A 21746-nucleotide genomic window follows, 5' to 3' on the forward strand; every position below is an offset into this window, starting at 1 on the left:
TGCAGCAGCACAGTCCTACCTTGAAGTTGATCTGCCCGTTGGGCAGGCGGTTGGTGTGTATCTTGTGCAGGAAGTAGATGTCTTTGATAAAGAGGTTGAACACCGGGATGACGATCTTCTCGCGGTTGCTGTTGGCAGTCTGTGAGCGCTGAGCTGCTCCTTGCAGCGCTGTGCGGTAATTGCAGAAGTTGCTGGATGGGTCCATGTGATGCTGGTTTTATAGGGGTGAAAAAGGCAGCCAAGTTATACGTGTTTCCTAAAAATAAAAAGGTTTTCTCTAACCACTGGAGTTCATTTTTCATAACTTCATCTGGCCACTTTTTAAACTTTGAAGATAGAGTACCTTTATACTACACAGGTCTGGGTACTGGTATTTTTGACTTCTGCCTTATTTGCAAGGAGGGTTCTGTGCTGGCTTTGCACCTATTCCATTAACCATTGAAGCAAAGCAGACTGAAAGGAAGTAATAAACGACTCTCTGGGGAAAGCCCCAAAATTCTCATTTGCTGTCACCTCTTTCTTAAGACAATTTCCAATCGGTTTTGTTTCCATGGAAGTGTCCACTAGGTGGAGTCCTCTAATTAATTTTAAGGGCAGCATTCACTGAAGTGGAAACTGCCTTGCAGTTAAATGGGCACAAATACGCTAGGAAGAAATCATCTAAAGAGAGCTTTTCCTTGCAGACCAGCACAGAGTTTGAAATGGAGGAAATGCTCTCATAATGTCTGTGTGCTGGTGACCACTGATAGAGCTGTGGCTCTGATCTCTGACACAGTAATTAGCAGAGGCTTGGATGAGGCTATTTGGTAGATTTTTATATAAAGCAAAAAATTCATACATACCTCTAAAACATCAAATTTGGCCGTTTTGACCTTGGACCAGGTTTTCTTTAGCCGTGCCACAGGACTCAAGTTCATGCCAGCTGAATGCAGAGAGAGAGGAGACAAAGAAACAACTGAGTTGAAAAAAACCACAGGGCTAATATAACTTGGCTTCTATATCAGCACCACACATTCTGGAAGGTATTTCAGCTTGGCAATCAGAAGCTGTAGCTACAGCTCACCCACCCACATGTTAATCTGTCCCTGTGGAAGTGTGCATGCTAATGTAGTTGGCCAGTTTGGGGCAAGGATGAGCACAGTCTTGCCAGTCAGGCTGTAAAATGGAGTGCCTTTTCTCATCTGTGTTAAGGATACTCACAGATAATAGCCATCATGGAGTTGAAATTGCCAATGTTGAAGCATTCTCTTGCCACATCAATGAAAAATTCCACCATTCTTGTACGCTGCTTTTTCTTTACAACCTGGGAAAAAATACCAAGGTCTGTTAAGAAGGAAGGAGTGGTCTGAATTTTGGAGAGGGTGTCCAGCCAAATATTATAATATAGGCCTCAGGGTATTTTGTTAAGATTAATTTTTAATAAAACAGCAGAAATATTTGGGGTGAGTACCAATTACTTGTGTAGTTTTGGGGGAGTACAGCTTTTGTTTATACAAAAAAGTCCATGTCTTAGGCAATTTTGCATAAGCAAGCTAGACACTTTCAGCAATTTCCTGTTACTGGAAAAGGAAGATAACATGTCACTGCTATCAGGAAGGATAAATGCAAAACATTTTAACCTCCCAAGAAGAGGAGAAGGTATTGGAGAGATTTAAGATCGGGGCATGGAACCTAAATGTGAGAGAAAGCAACTGCCACATCCTGCTGTTCTTGTTCGGCTGCATGTACTCCTAAATGGCCTGTTGAGAGCAGGTAGTGATAATGAGCAAATATACAAATTTCCACTCATGCAAATATGCTTAGGATGAAGCAAGTGATGCTGAACATCTGTTTTGCAAATTCTTTGATAAACGGCAAAGCAAAATTAATTATTGCCTGGATTGCATTCATTCCTGAAAATATTTCTCCTGTTTAGACCTAAAAGTTCTGTCTGGCTTTACATAAAAAGGCTCCTAAGCACTGACTGCAGATGACCTAAGTACTTTAGTTTCTGTCACATCAAAAGAAAATGGTTCAGTAGTCGAAGGCCTGGCTTAGCCCTCAGTGTGCTAAAACCTTTCTTTGATGGTTTACTAAATGTATGAGCCCTACCAGCCAGCTCTGGAAGTGTCTTGGTGTGCCTTTGCAATAAATTTGAGGGCAGGAAATCTTGAGAGATTAGGATCTTCATGAAAATGCAGCAGGCATTGGGATTTCCACAGAAGGGCTACTGACCAAGCAGGAGTAAGGGGAAAAAAATTCCATTTGCTAGAATTGGAATTAATAGAAATCTAAAAAGAACAAGCTAATAAGCTACAAAGAGAACACATATGCAAATAAAGAAAAGGTTTCTGGGGCACTACACCTTCCATTTCTTTGCTTATTATCTGATAGAAGTTACTTTAACCTCTAATAAGGTTATTCTTCCTCTTTTTTTTAACATTTCCAGTAGTCTGCCTTCTTTTCAAACTTTAAATAAAGCTTATTCTTGATTTTTCTGCAATGAATATTGTATGAATAGAATGAGTGAATATATGACAGTGCTAATGCTATCTACATGTAGTAAAAGGACAGCTGTTTATTGGTAAATCTGCATTTAAAGATGACTATTTTTAAGAATCTTTTGATGTATCTAAAAAAAGATAAATCCAGAAGAGCTCCTAACTCAGTCCACACGAGTTCTATTTCGCTGCATGACTAATGCAGCTGCACAAAACTAGAGAATATATGCAAAGTTAAACATAGCCTTGAACTCTTAATCATATGAGCATACAAATAATTTAATGCTTGAATAATGCTATTATCTTTAATTGCACTGCTAATGTTTAAATCTCATTTAGACCACTGCCTGCCTCTTGTCCTTAAGGCCAGGATCCCTTTGCTATCTTGTTTTCTGGGAGTACCTACCCGACAAATCTCTGTGGCCACCAGCATGCTGAGACAATTGAACCAATTGTCATAGGCCTCCAAATTATAGGTTTTGGTCACATCACTTCGGCACTGTAAGAGAACAGGTCACATGTAAAACCTCTCCTGCATCATGGTAAAGTCAACATACCAAAGGAGAAACTTTCTTTTCTTATCTTGTTGAATGTGTTTTAAGGCATGAGCCTAAAGAAGGTTAGAAAACGTCAGTCTTTCTTGCACATATACTCAAATAAGGAGTGTTATTCTTTACTCTGGTTAGCTGTTTTTTCTTTTTCCCTCTGTACACCTTTTTGTACCTTGTGATTATCCAGGGAGTCCATGTGGCTGACAATCTGCATCAGATCCTCTGGGTAAATGTTGCTCACCCTTTCCTGTGTTTGGAGAGAGGAGACATTGTCACTGTACAGACAAACAGAGTTTTGTGAAAAAAATCAAATTGAGGAGAACATTTTGGTAACTTTATCTTCCTACGGTGTAGATGTGTAAGGTGCTTTTATCAATGTATCTAATTTGTCTTGTTCATTACTTGACTTGGTATTTTTTTATTAGAGCACTGGAGGCTTTCAGTGAAACCACAGCAATATTCCTATTGATTGGTGTATTAATATTTGGTAAATGGAAAACAGAATACTTCACCCCAACCAGTGTCTCACCAGTTCGATGTAGGTCAGCTGCTGTGCCAGGATCAGAGGGTCACAGCACACACTCAGGATGTCCTTCTGAGTTGACTGGGGCTTGGTTTTGAGGATGGTGCCCTTGTCAGTCACAGGTTGCCGGAATTTCTCTCTGATTTCCTGGTACTGGCTCCGTGCAGAGAGGGCCATCAGGAGATTCTGTGTCATCTGGCTAATGATCTTTTTCACTGTTCCATTTTCCTAAGCAAAAGGCAGAAACAACAACTGCTAAAAACCTTTAGCTTCTGCAGACATGGATCACCAGAGAATTTCTGACTGGGAAAAATAAATGCCTATTATCCATTTTCTTTCATCTTTTCCGAGCTGATCATTCTGTGACAAATGACCTTGTCCTACATAGCCACACAACTCCATAATGACACTGTTCTGCCTGCCTGCCTTCCCAGCTCTGCTTGGCTGGTCTGCTCCTTTGGGTAGTGCCCCATTTCAAATGATCCGTGTGAGCAGCTGCAGTGGGCACAGCAAAAGGTGCTCCAGCTGCTTGCACAAGGCTTCTTGGAACTTCTGCGTACCAAGTGCCAAATTCTGATCAGAACCACTGATTAATCCTGTCTGCCTAGCCCAAGCACAATCCAGGGAATTCACATTATGTCCAGGAATATACCCCTAAAATATCCTGACTTGGCTTTGAACACTACAGCATACAAATATTTATGTAAGAGGACAATGTACATCATGTTCTTGGACAACTAAAATGCCTTTCCTGTTTATCATGTGCAGGTTTTCAACATAAGATTTGTAAGGATACACTGAAAAGTAAAGCCACACAAACATAATCCATCTGCTGGGTGATTTTTCTTTTCTGCCATTGTGTCCTATAGATATTTCTCTGAGATCAACCCCAAAGAGCTAACTTGATTGCTTTTCTACCCCTCCATCCTGTCTGTCACTGCTTTAAGTGACCCAGGTTTCTTCTGCTGCTAGGAAAATTAATTCAACCAAAGATAGTCCTTCTTTTCCTCGCAGAATTGTTCTCTTGCTTTCATGCAAATTACTTTTCTTGAAGTTGACCACAAGGTTCACTTTCTAGTATGTCACCATGGGACATGCTAAAAGAGCTGCGATGAATCTGTGGCCATTCAGAGGAGCCACTAATGTGCAGCGACAACTGAAATTATGTAGCAGATGTGAGAGATTATGACTACCAAATACTTGTATATTGCATGTTATAATTAAGCAATAATGGTGTCAGAATAGTGCTTTACAAGGCAATAATCTGACTCCCAAGTGAAATCAAATGAAAAGCTGAAGGCAGTGTAGCTCATCTTGAGGCTGGATTACTGCTGAACAGCAGCTGTCTGGAGTCATTTGTGATACTGTGCTACAAGTGCTGAGAAATGCCAAGGGAGCCTGGTGGAGGGGACTGAAACAAAGCATGAATTCTGCTCTTGGGATGCTGAGCTTTCCTCTGTAAATAGTTGGTCTTCAGCCACTATGCCTGGCTTGCCCATGTGTCAGGGAGGAAGTGCTTTCTGGATAAGGATTGCAGGAAATGAAACTTGAAGATAGGTGAGAGTGTTGAGGGTTTTATGTAAAAGTGAACAAAGAAACTCAGTGACATGAAAAGCTATGGCTTACTTCAGCTATTATGAATTTATTAGCATCTTAATGCTTAGACAAATGTCCTTAAGTGTTTTAGCAGTTTCCTTTCATTACTAGTTTTACCCTAATTTCCCCTACAACTTTGGAAAATAAGTCAATGACTGTACAATGATTTGTACTTGTTTGAATTCATTTTTACTAACTTTGGGGTGCAATCCTGGCTGTAGCTTTAGCTATTTGGTATGCTGTCTGATACTACTAGGACAACACCTGACTTGCTACCTTATGTATAAAGTATAGTGTCCTAAGGGGATTTGAAAAACTTTAAAATACGAGAGAAACCCCCAGCCTTTACCATAATTCCACAATGGAATTAGCATGGGGGCTAATTTGATGTGGTAACAAAAACTTAGAGCTAGAGCTGCTTTTTGTCAGTGTCAAATGAGTATTTCCTAGGGGTCAGATGGGGCATAGCTCTTGATGACACTTGGCTGTTAGCCTTGTTAAGGGGGTAAATATGGAGGTGCTGTAATTAATGGATGTCATCAGATGCCTTGGACACCACAGCACTGAGCCATTCCATGAGGATGGGTTTTTCTCAAATGACAATTATTCGTTTGGGAAGGAAGGGGGAAAGAAGGGGCACAACTTTTTTCTAGTTCAAAGTAACAGACAAATTAAATACTAAGATAGAGATCCAAAATAAAGCCTCTGCCAAGTCCCCTTTCACAGTACTGTCTCTGCAAATATACACCCCTTTGCCCTTGTCTGCAAAGAGAAGAGAAGGCATTTAGTCCTATTTCCTCTTCCCCTCCTAGTGAGGCACTGAAATTCTCATATAGCACCCACGTAAACATCTTTGCTGATGCAACAAAACCGACGCAATTCCTTCTGACGGCTTCGTAACACCTCACAGTATTGTCCTACCTCTGATTTGTGCTGTGCTGTCAAACCTGTTGTTCTTCATTGTCTCTGTACTTGAATCAACAAAAACACATAATACAACTGTCTTCCCAGTTCCTCCTAATTGTTCTCAAAAATATCTTGAAGTTGTGGGTTTAAAAACAATGAGAAGCTTCCACTTCTATAGAAGTAAGACTTCAAGTTCCTATAAACACTTTACAACTAATGCTCTTGCAGTTCTTGATTATACTCTTCCGTTTATGGGTTGCTAACAGTGATTTTCTCAATGAACAAACAATGTGGGCTTTGTCATTGTTGGTAAAAAGCCAAAACAAACAAAAAACCCCAACATCCCCCCTCCTCTGGCCCCCTTGCTCTGCCCCCAAAACCAGCATCCCATGTTGGATTCTAATTTGCTTTATCTAGTTGCTTTAGGAGTCTTTGTCAAGGTCTAGTTTTCTTCACAGGCTAGAAACTCAGAGCTGTTGAGACTGGTGATGGACTAGCCTGCAGAGCGGAAAGATGACTTGCTTTGTGGAAATACCATGCCTGTCACCTGAAATATGGCAATAAACCACCTGCTAATTATTGTCAGAAGCTGGGAATGAGCTACTAGATTACAAACATCTTCACCTTGGCCAAGAGTCCCTTTGATGTAACTAGTTGGTAAATCTTGCAGAATTTAGACACACAGAGCAGTAACAATGTACAAAGGATGGTATGTAACTCATTATTAAACCATCCTTTTTTATAGTTTTTATAGTTTCTGGTCTTTCTTCTTCTGCACCACAGTCATTTTTCATATTGTCATGACTGTTTTGTCTCTTCTTCCACGTGGTGATTAGACATAGACAGTTTCTGCTAATGGACCATTAAGTCCCTCAGGCAGCCCATGTCCTGTGGTTACCCTGACAGCTGAGCAACTGCTGCTGGAGTTCATTTAGAAAATACTGCCTGCAGGATTGTATAGAATATGGCACAGTTCATGTAACAGTTGACAAATGCTGCTTTAGCACTTTTTTTTTTCCCTCCCACCCCTACCTCATCACATTGTGTGATCCTGTGAGCAATCTCCTTCAACTCTTTCATGGATTTTTCATCTTGGAAATCATAGGGGAAAGTTTCAGTCCATTCCTTCAGGAGCTGAATGATTTTGGCAGCGAAGGATTTTAGTTTTGCCTAGAAAGAAACAGTGAGTTGATTACTGACTGTAGACCTGTCTGACTGTAGATTAAATTAGATGATAAAAGTTCACAGAAATCCAGAGACACCCTTGAAAATACTTTGCATTAATGGCAGGTGATGGGAACAAAAAAAGAATGTGTTTAACTGTGAGCTAGATTCCTAAATAGTATCATTTAGCCTCCTTTCATGATAGCTTGGTAATGTCTCTTACTCAACGCTTTGAAGATATTTTCAAGGTTAGTTGTATAAAACCAGGAAGAGACAGAATAGTTCAAGTGACTTATTTAACTGAAGTCCATGGGATTTAGGCTGATTTATGCCATTTGAGGCAGCAGTACCTTAGTGTTTGAATCCAAATGTCTACAAACCACAGCACTCTAGCAACTGTCTTCTGTGAGAAACACTCACAAAGACATTTCTGTTCTATAGAATTTATTAGTCTGTCCAGACTGAGCTGTATATTAAATAAATGAATGACAGGAAAGATGTGTGTGTTCTCTCCATGAAGTCTAAATCAAAACAGACTTTGGCAAATAGTGGCAAAACTATTGGCTTTTGCTCAAAAAGCTATCAACCACAGAATGGGCAGGGAGAGTACACTTCTAATTTTTGTTACCTGTGAATCTTCTAAGGCTTTTCATCAGTTAGACCTGAATTGGATGCCAATTACTCTCCACTCTCCATTGTATCAGTGGACAGCAGCATCAGTGCATCCAAGGGAGCACTTTTGTAAAATTGGGAGTGTGAGTGCTAAGAGCACTTTTAATGAACAAGAAGAATCAAACCTGAATTCAGGTTGTGTTTATTCTCCTACCCAACTTGTGATGCACTGAGGAAAAAGGAAGCTTTCCTGTGTGTTCCCTCCCCACTTGTGTGAGTGCACAAGTCCCCACAGGCAGCAGTTCCCTCTCCCCAGGCACAGCACAGCCCTTCCCTCACTGGACACTGAGCATGTGAGTGTCACTGCAGGAAACTGCTGTAGGACAGAGAATGTCTTCCCAGTAATGGTAGAACCTCCTCCCAAAACGTCATCTCATCGTGGAATATCCCAGTTTATTTAATCGAAACCAAAGGTCAACTAAATAAAGCTGGTTTTGCTTGTTTTTTTTTTCCTTACATGTCACTATTATATAGTCAGTGAGACTATTAGTAATTATTGGTAAAACTTCAAAGTTAAGCCATGCAGCCTTGAATCCTCAATCTGACAATAAGCCAGTAGTCCTTGTAAGTCTAGAGGGGATTTTCTCGGGGTTGTTTGGTTTTGGTTCTTTTAAGACCTGCAAACGGCCATCTACTAGCACACACTTCCTCCCTATTGTTATTGACAGCATTTAATTGGCACTGCTAAGGAGAGAAGCACAGAATAGCTGGATAGGGAGGGCAAAAAGAAACCATCACCATTCTTTTTGCCAGCAGTGCCTGTCAGTGCCCCTCGTGTGGAGCTTCAAGGTATTTCTCAGCAGTATGGGACAGAGTTCCAGATTATAGCTGTCTGTCCTCCAAACTCCCACTGTCATCTGCCTTGGGGAAAAGACAATTTATACTTATTTGCCAGGAAATGCATGGAGCCTGACATTATTAAAAGAATAATCTGTAGGTGGTAATAGACAATTAATTAGCCAGGGAGTGCACTTCCATTCAATTAAAGTTAATAGGTATGTGCCTACTCCACTTCTGTTTACCAAAAGCTGCTACAGAGCTGTTTTTTAGTATTAATCATCCTGACTATCTTTTCTTTTTAATTTTTGGAACTGAAAAAGGAGGGGTGAGGGCAGAAGGGTTTCAAAATCCCACCTTAGGCCATGGCAAGGGTCTCCATATGAACACTCAGCTCATAAAGAATTTATGGTTTGTCTAGACTGACCCCAGCAGTAGAAGAGACTAAAGCAGTCACAGCTGACACTTTTTTAATGCTGGTGTGTTTAAGATTGCTCCTTAAAGAGCAGGAGCCCACTCAAGGGGTAGCATTAGCTGTCTTGATTTGAATTAGGTGCAGTGTAACACCAGGCTGTATTTCACCAATTTTTTTAGGATATAGAAGGAAGAGATTTGAAGGAGCAAAATGAAGCTTTGTGCCTCACTTGTAGGACTTAGCCAAATTACCCCAAATTATACACCATGCACAGCTTAAAACACAGTGAATTATGAGCACTGACTTTTTATCTCTTGTATCTACTCTCGAGTTATTATGGTTTGGCTCCTTCTATGTAAAGCCAAGCATATTGCAGGACAAACTACAAACTGTGTCACTCTTCAGGTCTAAAACATCTTAATCTTACACCAGATGCTTTTTAACACTCACAAAAAGAAGTGTTCACTTGGAGAACAATGCTAAAAGAGCTCAGTTTAGCAGAAGATGGGATTTGTTTCCTGTGCCCTCTGCTGAAGCCCAAAGCAGCGTGACAGGCTGGATGCATGTGGTAACCCAGATGGAAATCCCACAGAGCTGTGGGTAGCAGCAGAGTTTCCTTTCTGTCATGGCTGCAGTAAACCTACCAACCTACTTTCGTGTAGTCTTTCTCTAGACATGAGCCTCCCCTTGTGAGGCTTGACAGAGTTCTCTGGAGTCCATGGGAATACTTCTCCCATAAATATTTCTTTCATAAGAGAAATAATTCTATTAATCTAAGTACTGTGGATTGGCCCTGTTATGCATGAGACAAGACAGGACTGAAAAACAACTCCAGTTAGAAAGGAGGGCAATAGCAGGGCTTGTAGGAAAGATTTAATGGCAATGACCTGGTTATGAGTATTTTTTAATTTTAATAAAATTAAATTTTATTTTTAAATTTTAATTTTAAATAAAAAAGGAGCACTGGCAACAAAACCCAGGAGAAATAGTCCTTTTTGAAAGCACTTATATATTCCAAGGCAGGAAAAACAAATGTAATAGAAACTAACTTTTACTTTCATTTATTACTTCTTTAACTTTAGATATACAAAATACTCTCAACCTGTAGAAAAAAACGCACCACAGTTTTAACAACGGGTTTTTTTCCATTCAAGAATACTATACAAGTGATTTTTTTCTGATAATCTTGTTTGAGACTTTCCAATCTAATGTACTTATGGAGAGTTAATTTTTTTTCCTTTATGGTCAAGCTTAACTACTGACTTGTATGTTAAAATTGATGTCTTGAACTGTGAAGTTCTTCCTTTTTTTGAGTAGTTAAAAGGACTCTAAGCAGGCTCCAAGACACCCCAGAGTGTTTTTCTTTTCAATCCACATTTCTCTGGGTTGTATTTCTGTAGAACTCTTTGGCTAGCCAGTAATGTCAAAACCAACAGAATGATAAATATTGTGGTGTGTAACCTCAAAACCTGGTTTCTTGCCACTTTTTCAGCTCACATGCTATCCAGGCACCTAGTTGCCCAGCTTGTCTTAAGAGATTTGCATAAGCAAACTCTATCAGAAATGATCAGAGATGCTTTAACTGCTTTTGTCAGCTATTTCCTGCTAGGCAGCCACTTAATTAGAAGGTGCTGGTAGCTGATGATACTCTTAAGTATTCACAGTCATAATCCATTAAGGTGTCTTGAGTCAAGAGTTTGTATGCTGTGCGTGAAATGAGATTTGATTTGTTGCCACATAGAAAAACAAATGTTTGCAAATGCTAGTGGCCAAACTGTTCTGTAAAACATACAGGTGCTTGCAGTAGAGGGCAGTAAAGTAGTAATTTGAGATGAATGTCAGAAGTTTAGGTAGTGTTTTCCAAGAAGTCTGTATTTAGAAGGCAGGAAAAAATTACAGCTTATATTAAGGAAGTAGGAAGGGATCGAGGGCATAGTAAAAAGAGCAACCAGAAAAGCATGTAAATTAAAGCCACCTCCCAAAAGTGTTTTATTGTCACTCTGCTGGTTGCTGGTTTTGCTGTAGGCCCATTTCCAAATTGTCAGCAGAAGGTGTAAGAGTGTGGGTGTTTGGAACATGAGCTGCTCTGTTGGACATCCTGTTGTTACCATGTAATGCTATTTCATTTCTGTTTGGAAGCCATGACTTTTTAGCACATCTGCAGAGAAGCCACATTTATACTACTTTAAAATTAGCATTGTATCTCCAAACAGCCAGCTGATTTAGTCCCCAGAGACAACTTTTGTTTGAAAATCTCTGAAGTGCATTGTTGTTCACAAAGGTTTCATCTTATATCCCATTCATTTTAAATCCAAGTATTTCACAGATGTATTTGGACACTTTCTACTCACAGAAGTCTTTCCGTTTAGATGTCTACAGCTAAGATTGACTCATTCCATATTTCAGATGGTCCTGGCATCTTTTAGAAGTTCCCATCTCTGTTGTTTAGTTCCATGTTGCTGAGGAACCATTACAACTTAGAGAGCAGGGTTTGCTCAGTCACAAATTAAGTTTGGCAGTGGTGCTGGGGACAATTATCACCTCTGAGTACAAAACTGGATGCAGTCATTCTGGCACCTTCTTTCCCTGACCCCTTGGTTTCCCCAGCACCTACAGGATGGGCTATGCAGATATTTGGAAAGTAGATCAGGGGACTGACCTGGATGAAAGTTATTTTGCACCATGGTTAGTTTGTCCTGTGAGGCAATTTTGTGACATTAATAAGAGGCTGCACATCAGGAATAGAGGGGACAAAGAAGCCCTTAGGGCAGTATTGCTGTCAAAAACTCTCTCTTGACAAACCAGAGTTGCCTTTTGTGCTCCTCACTCAGAGTGCTGATACATCAAGGAAAAAGCAAAATGGGACTATTAATGTGCTGAAGATTAGGAATGTGAGCATGTAGTTTGTTTCAGAGAAGAAAGGTTCCAAAACATGCCCAGGACTTGCACTGCAATTTTGGTTTTTAAATACTTGTTAGTACCATCCTCCTTCTGTCACTCTTATTTGCTTCCCAGCTTGGGCTTTTCTGGAACTTCAGTTTCAGTCAAAAGTCCTTCAGTACACACTTTGCAAATGGTGACACTTAGACAGATCTAAGTTTGATTTAATTGATTGTAGTAAAATATGTCAGTGCAGGTTACCATTTTAAATTAAATGCATCTCTTAATTTTTGTGAGAGGTGACTTTCCAATTTACTGTTACACTGACTTAAAATACCCCAACAGGAACCTACAGCAGAGGTTGTTATTAACTCTAATAGGATGGTGAGGCTGATGGGAGAAAAGGAAGATCAGATGCCAGAGAAACCTATTTGGTGAAAGCTCAGAAGTGCAAACCAGCTTGCTGGGCAGGTTTCAGGGCAGATCCACATTGTTCCATGCCCAGCACTGACCTGCAGCTGACTGGTCAGGTGGGACATAACCTCTGTAGCAAATGAAGTAAAGGTACTTCAAGGAAAAAGACCCAATTTAAAGTCCATCCAGCAACAAATGCCAATTACAATTTCCTTTTATTCTTTATAAGCTTATTTAGCTTTACTGTGCAAGGAGAGAGTGGAAAATAAATGACAGTAGCTCAACTAACTGAAGGACATAATGGTCCATTTACCTTTTCTGCCTCAGTCCCCGTTTCCAGCTGCTGCTTCTGTTTAATGCAGATCTGCCCCACTTTGGCCAGGAGCTCGTGTGGGTGAATGAAGACTCGTGAGCTCAGTAAGAAAGTGAAGATGTAAGTTCTCTGTGGAAGGAGAAAAAGGAAAGAGAAACAACAAAACAAGTTAAACTTTAGCAAAACTGATCTGTCTTCCTTGGAAAAACTATTCCGTAAACTACAAATGTAACTTTCCTTCGTTTAAATTTCTATAATTTTTCCTGTCTCCAGAGAAATGTTGGTCTTTTCTAGCTCTGTTAAAAGGAAATGCTATAGGCTTCAAGGCTGTTAACTGTGGGGTTTTCCAGTCATCAAATCATTTCCTTTTAAAATGCCAAACTTAGTGTGCCTAATTAGTCATTGCTTACCAAAACCACAAGCGATATATGTCTAAATGTAGGGTGTTAAACTGTGGTGTCTTAAACACCACAACTTAATGATGCTTTGTTTCCTTAGGAGTGATTGTTTTTCACTGAGCTGCAGGAAACTGCTTCATGTGTATTTCAAACCACAGCTGTAATTTCTTCATATATAGGGATTTTTGTTCCTTTTTCCCCACAATCACTGATAAGTTTTCACTTAGATTGGGAAGCTGTGACAATATTTTAGTTTTAAGCCTGACTTTACTTGTTTGAGGTTTGTTTCAGAGTCTTTTGAATATGAACACTGCTAATCAATACCAACAATGATGATGTCTCATTAAAAACAGCCTCTCCACTTGTATTTCAAAAGCTGTGACTCATTGTGTGGCACTCTGGACATGTATCCATTGTATCATATTCTGGATAGTTGAATTGAAGCGAGGATGTGTTTGTGTCCTAGTCTTGGTCCAGTGCTTGAAACCAGGCTTCTGTATTGCACTGTAATTACCTGACTAATAACAGTAGCATCTCATGAATACTTCCATTTTTCCCTTACGCTTTTTGACAAAATTTGGAGTTGGGAAATTATAGGGGATCTCCCTGACAAAGTATTTCAATTAACCTTTGTTATGTTTGAAATGTGCACTGTTACTTTGACCAGGCCTTAGTAATGTGAGTTGGCAGGACGCAGCCAAGTGCATTTCAATAGTCAATATGAGCATGCACCACCTTGGACTGGGCAAGTAAATTGAGATAGCTGAAATCTTAGGGCCAGTTGTCTACAATATGGTATCTCTGCTATCAGCTACCAAATTCTGCTCCTTGCAGTCTGTAAAACACACTTGTAGTTAAACAAGAATAGTATCTTTATGAGCCCAAAGAGGTTATGGGGTTTCTCTCTCTCATCATAATAAAGTGTGCTATTACTGAAAGATGTTTTCACTTCTCTAGTACTTAGTGTGCCCTATAATACAGATTTAGCACTAACTACTGAAGAATAGTGTTGGGTTGTGAGATTTGGGGTCGGAGGTGTGTGTTTAACTATGCCTAGTTATCCCCTGTTATATTTTGTAGCTATCTTATGTGTTCATTGCTGTCATTGTTGTCCCTGGACTTAAAACTGTGAGTCTGGACTATGTGGAACAGGAATTTAGCTGTTGGGTGTGTCACTAGGCTGTGTGAAAACTTTTGCACTGAAGACCTGAAGCAGCCCTCACTTTTACTGTATTTTGTATTTGAGAGATGAGATGGGTGGGGCAAAAAAAAAAAGCATGTGACCCTTTGATCCCTTCCTCACATTCTTGTTTTGGGAGTTTTTAGGCCTGTCTGAAAGATGTCTGCATGTGTAAGTAGCAGAGAAACACAACTTAAGCCACACTGCCCTGGCAGTGACCTTTGCTCTCATAAGCTGGAAAACATTCTTTTAAGCAAAGATGTAATTTTGCTTCTCATAGTAATTCTAGTGTTGGTCCCCTTGGTGGAAGCCTGTGTGATGTGGCACAGTGTTCATCCAGAGTGACTCTGAGAAAGGGACACTCACAGCATTGTTTCCCTGCTGTTACACAGCAAGAAAAGTGTGACACAGATGACCTGTGCTTTTATTTGGTTTCTTTGATAGTGGTTTATAGGATGCTCACAGAAGTTTGGAACTGGCAAGATGCAGGAAGATGCAGGCTATGACAGTGTGTACTTTTCATTTTGGGCTTGCTGATGTGTCTCTGTAATTGCTAATAGCTGTAATGTACCCATGCAATGCTTTTTCACACAGCACTGGACTTTTAGATTCCAGAAACAAATTATTATTCCTTCTGGAACCCATCTGCTGTATTTTTATTTAATTTTTTAAAGTCTCTTAATTGGAACTAAGGTTAGGTTCATCACTTTGGAAAACAAAATTGTTCCATTGTGGTCAATCAAGATATGCTGGTTTATACTATACTGGTATCTAATTGGGGGGTTTTTGATAATTTTATTACTAACACAGACAAGGATTACAATTAAGAACCAAATTAAAAATGACAGCAATACTGACCCCTCATCTCCGTGCTTCTCTGCTAGTAGCCATTCCTTATCCAATAAGTTTCAGACTGAACTAAGCCATGCATTTCAGCTTACTGGTGACAGGGGCTAGGAACCCAGTTGTTTTAGATAGTAAAGATTTCATACTAATGCCATATGCCTTATCTAGATCAAGGGTTTATGTGATTTGCTGCATCTGCACTACTGTACACATATAGGTTAAATGTCATAACAGCGTAAAAACCTACAGTCTCTCAGGCAGTCCTCTGTCATGAAGAGGATGGTTTGAAGAAGGAAACTTAGCTCTGAAGCTAGCTGGTTTGATAAAGAATGATTTTAAAATGCTTCCATAAGCCATAAGAGTGAAAGTTAAGCTCTATTTATCCTGAAAGTGACAGGTATTTGGGAGGAGAGGCAAAAAAAAAAAAAGTCCTTTCTGCACTTGGAAGAACATACGTTGACACAAAAGGGGCTTGTGCTTTGCAAGAGAATAAGAAGCCAGATTCCTTTAGTGCCTAAAGTTGTTGCTAAGAGATGAGCTGAATTATATTAAAAAAAAAAAAAAAAGACGAGTGTGAGTGCACAAGACTAAAGAAGGAATTGTTATTCTCTGACCCAAGAATGCACTGATGACTTCTTGAGGAGGGGAAAAAAAATAAAATTTCTCTGTGTGCACTCACTGCTCATTCTGGAACTTTGTGTTTGTGAAATATTTTCTTCAAATATTTTCTTGCTTGGGCACAAGGGTTGCAGACTGGTACATTCCATTCCTAACCTCCTGAACTCCTCTGTCTCATGAGTATACATTTTTCTATGTGCTGAGCAAGTCCCCATACACAAACAAGACTCAAAAGAGCAGTACACAAATGTAGGCGCTTATCTTTCCTGTCCTCCCTTGCCTGTCTTGTGTTCTGCCAACATGGCAAATACATTTTTGTTTTGCCTCTTTAACCAGCACAGAAAGATACTTTGTGTTTGCTGTCTCCCCCACTCCCTTTTTTTCTGTCCCGAAGGTTACTGTGATCATAAGCTCAATGGGCACACAGGCGGGAATGCCTTCTGAGCATTGCGCTCAGATGGGGTAATCACAAAACTCAGATGAGTGCTGCAATTTACAATGTGTCACTGTGAAACTAAGGTAACCTCTGCTAATGTTACCAATAGCTTGTCTTGGTGAGAACGAATTGGTGATACCTTGCTGCCTTTCTTGGCATGAGTAGACAGAGACATGAGACTGAGAGGTGTTGATACTTTTCTGTTGAATATCCAGGATTAGCTACTCTTCTGACAGGATATCAGCCTAAATGGCTATCACTAACCCTCTGAGGCAACTCCCCTAAAACCACAAATGAGCATGAAATGGAGTATAAACATGTAACTGAAGTGAAACAGAAGACTTGGATTTGAAGATGACTCAAATACAGCTCCTTCTTGATGTTATTCAGAGCTTATTTATCTACTCATATTACAATTAATCTTTTCAGTTAAACTGGGGAATCTGGTTTAACTAAAGGTGTATGTGCTGTGCTGTAGAGGAGATGAGCTTGGTTTAATGCTGTTGTCCATTTCTCTTTCCCTGGAGCTTCCCCTGACTGTTTCTGTTGGATGTTCAGCTGTGATCTTGCTGTCTATTTAAACTGCAGCTTGCAGGGTGGGGTCCATGACTGCTTGGTTTGTAATGCACTCTTGCGTGGGATATGAAGGGATAGCACCATGGAAACTAGCTGCATTCAAAAATAAGTTGTAGACCCCTGAAGTAATACCTCATGGAAACATTTTCAGAGTAGCTGTGCTATAAATAGATCTTGTGCTACAAGGTACAATATGGGATGTGTATTAGCAGCTACTTAAGAAACTTAGCTACAGTCCAGGAATCCAAGTAACAAGTAACCATATTCCAGAAAAGACAAGGAACTCACTCCTTGGAGTAGCCTGAAGCTATTCCAGTGTTATATCACACAAGCTCTACCCACTGCTTACATCTGTGCTTCTGTTCTGCAATATGTACTTGGGGGTGTGGAATAGAGATTTAATGTCTAACAATGGTTATACTTCTGAGTCTTATAAAGGATTTGGTACTGGCAGCACAATTGTATGTTAGCCATATTTAAATATAAGGTTTAGGATTACTTTTGAACTGGAATAGTAAACCATGCTGGTTTTGCTTTTTTAATCCTGTACTGATGATTGATGGTAATTCTGCTGCATATTCCCACTGAACTCTCACATGGAGAGTCCCTTTTCTGTGGATGATGATGGTGAGGATGTGGGGTGTGTATGTGGGAGCTTGGAGGGACTTCACTGTTATTTAAATGAGACCACAATAAAATGTTCTACACAAATTAGACTGAGAAACATCTAAGATATAGCATGGCCCATGACAACAAACATTAAGTTTGACATACAAGTTAATAGTGATTGCAGTTTCCTGCTCCCTTGTTGGTTTTTATGAAGTGCTGGGATACTTCTGTCATAGCTGCTGCTTTTTCAGAGCTCAAATAGAATATATATTATATAGCCTCTCTGATCTTTGGTCATTTGTTTCAATAGTATCTTTCGTTCATGGGCACAAGGAGTAATTTTAAGTCATAAGTGATACCTTAATAATATCCTAGGTTCAGATGCTTACTGCATACCCTAGAGTTATCAGTAGTATTCACTTTGAGGAGTGCGCTGAGGATGTTCAACCAGTTGCAAAATCATTTAAGGCTCCAGAACATACATTATTACAGCACTGGCCCATTAACATGTCTTGAGAAAGTGAGCGTTTTGATTAAAATCTATTTTGGGTTGTGGTTTTTGGTTCTTTTTTTCTGATGGCCTAACTGGGATATGCATAGAAAATGAAGGGAAAAAATACTAGAGCTGTTTTTAGGTCTGCTTCCATAGGTAGGAGCTGGTTAGTTAATCTTGGCTGCATTAGAGCTAAAGCAGCTCAGAAGTATGAAAATTCTGTGGCTAATGCTGCTTTTAATTGGTTCTTAAGGCATCCATTTGAGTTCAAGATGGCTTTATCTTTCTAACAAGTGCTCTCATTTAAAACAGAGAATATCCCTATTGAGCAACATCTTTAGTGAATGAATATTGCAAGTAAAATAAATGCATCATCAGCCTACATCTCAATCTTGAATCAGACAGAGGTAGAATGTCATGAGAGAGCACCAATACAGATACTAATGCAGTAAAACCATGGGAAGGGAAAAAAAAAATGTAAGTAAGAGGCTACTTACATCTGGGTAATAGTCCATGGTGGGCACCAGGCGCTCTATCAAGGCCTCCAGTGATCCAGAAACAAGGTTCCCATCCTGATAAACAGGGTCCACACATCTCTCTCCCATGTCTGGCTGCACTTGCCCACTACAACTGGAACCAAGCATGCTGGAAAATATTGGCGTCTGGGGCATAGTTTCCTGCAGAAGCAGCAAAGAAACGGAGAGAGGGTTAAGCTTTCTTGCAGGATGTCTGATGTGTGGGTTTTACAGAGGCATACATTAAACACAATTACATATTTGAGTGAAGGCAGCCTTAGCATTCAAGCTGAGTTCTGAATCCAAGCAGTCACACATCTGCAAGCTGGCTTTGGCATCTGAAATGCACTTCATGTCTGTAAGGCTGTAGATGCACTTTGCTGTAAGAATTTTCCTCACTGCACTTGATTTCTTCGTTCTCCCCAGTTTTTCCCTGATTCTTTATGCACAAAACTAGACAGAGATGAAAATACAGAACGCTTTCTGAATTTCCAAGAGACTGAAGTGGTGCCTTACTGAGCAAACAAAAATATACTGAGCCTTAATGTTCCTCTTTCTACTATTTTTCAAGTCAGATCTTTGGCCAAAATACTTCACTTGTGATGATAAAACCTTCACCCTTTCTGTAGCTAGATGTAATCCAGGTCTCAGCACAAGTGCATCTTCTGCACATGTCTATCACTGGAAACAGTGGGGGATATCCAATCTGAACAAAATTCTTTTTTTTTTTTTTAATTGGACCATGTACATGAAACCACAAACTGGGTGGAACTGTGACATATACTGTCATATACAAGCCTAATTTAAACAGTGTCTTCGGAGATACTTGCTTAGGAAGCAAACCTGTTGTCGCAATTGAAAAACCACAGGGAGGTTTGGGGTTTGCACCTCCCCTCCCTTGGCTACATCTGTATCACTCTACCGCAGTCTTTGAGGAAACTGAAGGGGTTTTTTTGTTTGTTTTAAACTGGCTACCGCTTAAATCTATGCAAAAGGCTAAACAAAACATCCTGCTACTTTATGTAAAGGTTGAAAATACTATTCAGCATCAAAACAGTTCCCCCTGGCTGCTGAAACAGCCAAGGCTGTTTAGGATATCAAGTGAAAAGAAGGCAGCGTTAACTCTTGAGCTGCTGTCTTGCTGTCTCTGAAAGAGACAAGATATTGACATAGATGAAAAGCACTTATGTAGATGAAAAGGATTAGGCCATTACTGGTACCTTGAACCTGACAGCTGTTTCTAACTGCGCTCATCTCTCACACTTAAGTCCCTGAGCAATTTTTTAATGCAAGGCACATTTTTCCTCTCAAACTCTCTGAAGTCAATCATTCATGTTTACAGCTGGAATACAGTATATTTTTTCTCTTCTTAAGCTCAGGTGAATGCTAGGTGCATTGTAAGGAAAAAATACCGGTATTAACTGAACTTGTTAATCAAGGTGACAGATTTACTTACGTGTGAAACTGATAAGTGGAACAGTTTTGTGGCTTTTACCAAAAGACCTTTGCGTACATACGTGATAGAGATATAAGGGAAGTGTGATTCCCTGTAAGTTAAAATATTGCAGCGGTTTAATAGCCGCCAGGGAGACCACACTGAGGAGTGGAGTTCAGTTTCAGAAGTTCAGGACATAGAGTCAAATAAAACAGAAAATGCAGGATCTAATGTCATATCAAAAAAAAAAAAGTGACAGTTCTGCATAAAACGGCATTGAGGTTAATCAGTATTTCCCAGGTTTATCTGTTAGGCCAAAGCTTTGCAGTACACCAGGCTCTGAGAAACCACTGGAGCATACGCTGAAGCTAACGGCTTTGCTATCTGTACTATGTAACTCGCCAGTAATTTGCTTTTTTCCCTTTTAAGGTCCACAGCAATACAGCCCAGAGCTGCTTTCAGGATGGTCTGGCTGTGCTGAGCACTTTTGGCTAACAACGTGAAGTTGCACAGGGCTTTTAAGGAAAGCTAACCATCAAGCAAAACCCCTCTGAAACGATGCTTTAGCGGGAAACGTACCCTGCGTTTGCCATCAAGCCTTTTAAGCTCCTTTAAGGCGCTCGCTGTTGCATCAGTTTTGTTTTTAAAGCTCCTCTGGGGCGCAGCCTGTGCCGCTCATCGCGGGTCGCGCCCGGCCGGGTGTCCCCGCGGGGAGGGCAGCGGGCACAGCCAGCGCTCCCCGTGCCGCTCCCCGTGCTGCCCGCGCCTCGGGCGGGAGCGCTGCGGCCAAGCCCCGCCAGCACCTGCCGCCCGCCCCGGACACCGCCGCGCCGCCAGCGGGACTCGCTCGTCAGCGTCCTCGGCTCTGCCGCAGGGGCAGCTCCGCGCCGAGCCCACCCCTCCCTTCCACCTTCATGGGGGTTCCCGCTCGGCGCTTTCCCGGCGCTCTGTCCCCTAGGAGCCCGCAGGTGGCCGCCGCAGTGACCGCCCCGGCGCGGCGCTTACCCTCATCTTCCTGGGCGCCGCGCTCGGCCGGCGGCGCGGGCAGCAGCCCCGCGGCTCTGGCGGCTCTGACAGCGCTGCCGCCCGCTCCCGCCGCGCGTGACGTCAGGGCGGCGGCGGCGCGCCGTTGGCTGCGCGGAGCGGGGCCTGTTCAAACGGAGCCGCGCGGGGCGGCGCGCCCGGCCGGGATCCCTGAGGGGAGCGGGGCAGCCGGGGCGCCTCTGCTCTAGGCAGCGTTGCATCTTTCTGCTTGTTGTTGCCTTTTCTGACTGATTGTTTTCCCCCTCCCCTCCCTTTTCTGTCGTTTGTTTTTTTCCTTTTCTGTGTTTATTTTTTCCCCAGATCTCCGTGTTTTAAGCCGCCAGCCCGCGGGTGTATCTGCGCCCCGGCAGTGCGCGGGGAGCGCTCCCGGCGGGGCCCGTCCGCAGGCAGAGCCGCTCCGCAATCGCGGCCGCCCAGCCCTCCCCGCTGATAATTGTTATTCTTCTTTCAGCCCGAGTTGTTTCTCTTTTCAAGTTGCCTGAGCCGGTCGGCTGACAGCCCTGAGCTGGTCCCAAGCCGTAGGCTGGCGCGGGGCCAGCCCCCGATGTGTCACACGAGGCACGGTGCCTGGCTGCGGTCTGATCTCCCGTGGCAAAGGTGCATCCCGCCGCCCCACCAAGCCCCTCACCTGTACCCAGGGGCAGCTGAGCGCTGCCAGCTTGGCACTAACAAACCTTTCCCACCCTGTTTCTCGTTTTACTTGAATTGGGATGGTTTAGAAGTTGATATGTTGTCTGTAGGCATTAATTAATTTTATTTTTATTATTATAATTATTTAATTGCTATGTTTCAATAGGTAGCAGAAGCCTTCACTGGTTTCCATGGTGATTAAGGTAGGAAAAGCCTTTTTGAAGAAGGCATGCCACTCTAGGTAGGTGGGCACGGCAAATGAATTTGGGCACATG

At 41.5% G+C, this 21746-nt stretch overlaps 2 protein-coding genes across 11 annotated transcripts in view; one reads left to right on the plus strand and one right to left on the minus strand.

Annotated features, from left to right (window-relative positions):
- The window catches only part of LOC146435489 (pulmonary surfactant-associated protein A-like), a 287765-nt gene that overhangs the window by 9881 nt on the left and 256138 nt on the right, over window positions 1–21746 (plus strand). The window lies entirely within an intron of this gene.
- The window catches only part of RASGEF1A (RasGEF domain family member 1A), a 154196-nt gene that overhangs the window by 5289 nt on the left and 127161 nt on the right, over window positions 1–21746 (minus strand). For 7 of the 8 annotated variants that reach the window (XM_085064063.1, XM_085064058.1, XM_085064064.1 and 4 more), the window contains 9 exons: window positions 18345–18524; window positions 12692–12820; window positions 7089–7226; window positions 3561–3782; window positions 3204–3278; window positions 2887–2979; window positions 1201–1303; window positions 843–922; window positions 20–211 (listed from right to left, as the gene is read on the minus strand). In XM_085064063.1, the coding sequence (XP_084920189.1) occupies window positions 20–211; window positions 843–922; window positions 1201–1303; window positions 2887–2979; window positions 3204–3278; window positions 3561–3782; window positions 7089–7226; window positions 12692–12820; window positions 18345–18518 (1206 nt within the window). In that variant the 5' untranslated portion in view covers window positions 18519–18524. Of the gene's footprint in view, window positions 1–19; window positions 212–842; window positions 923–1200; window positions 1304–2886; window positions 2980–3203; window positions 3279–3560; window positions 3783–7088; window positions 7227–12691; window positions 12821–18344; window positions 18525–20802; window positions 20926–21746 lie in introns of those variants that run through there. The other variant, XM_085064061.1, reaches the window with a different exon arrangement.

The sequence above is a fragment of the Lichenostomus cassidix genome, chromosome 6, assembly GCF_008360975.1.
Source record: "Lichenostomus cassidix isolate B80296 chromosome 6, HeHo_3.0, whole genome shotgun sequence".
NCBI classification, from domain to species: Eukaryota; Metazoa; Chordata; class Aves; order Passeriformes; family Meliphagidae; genus Lichenostomus; species Lichenostomus cassidix.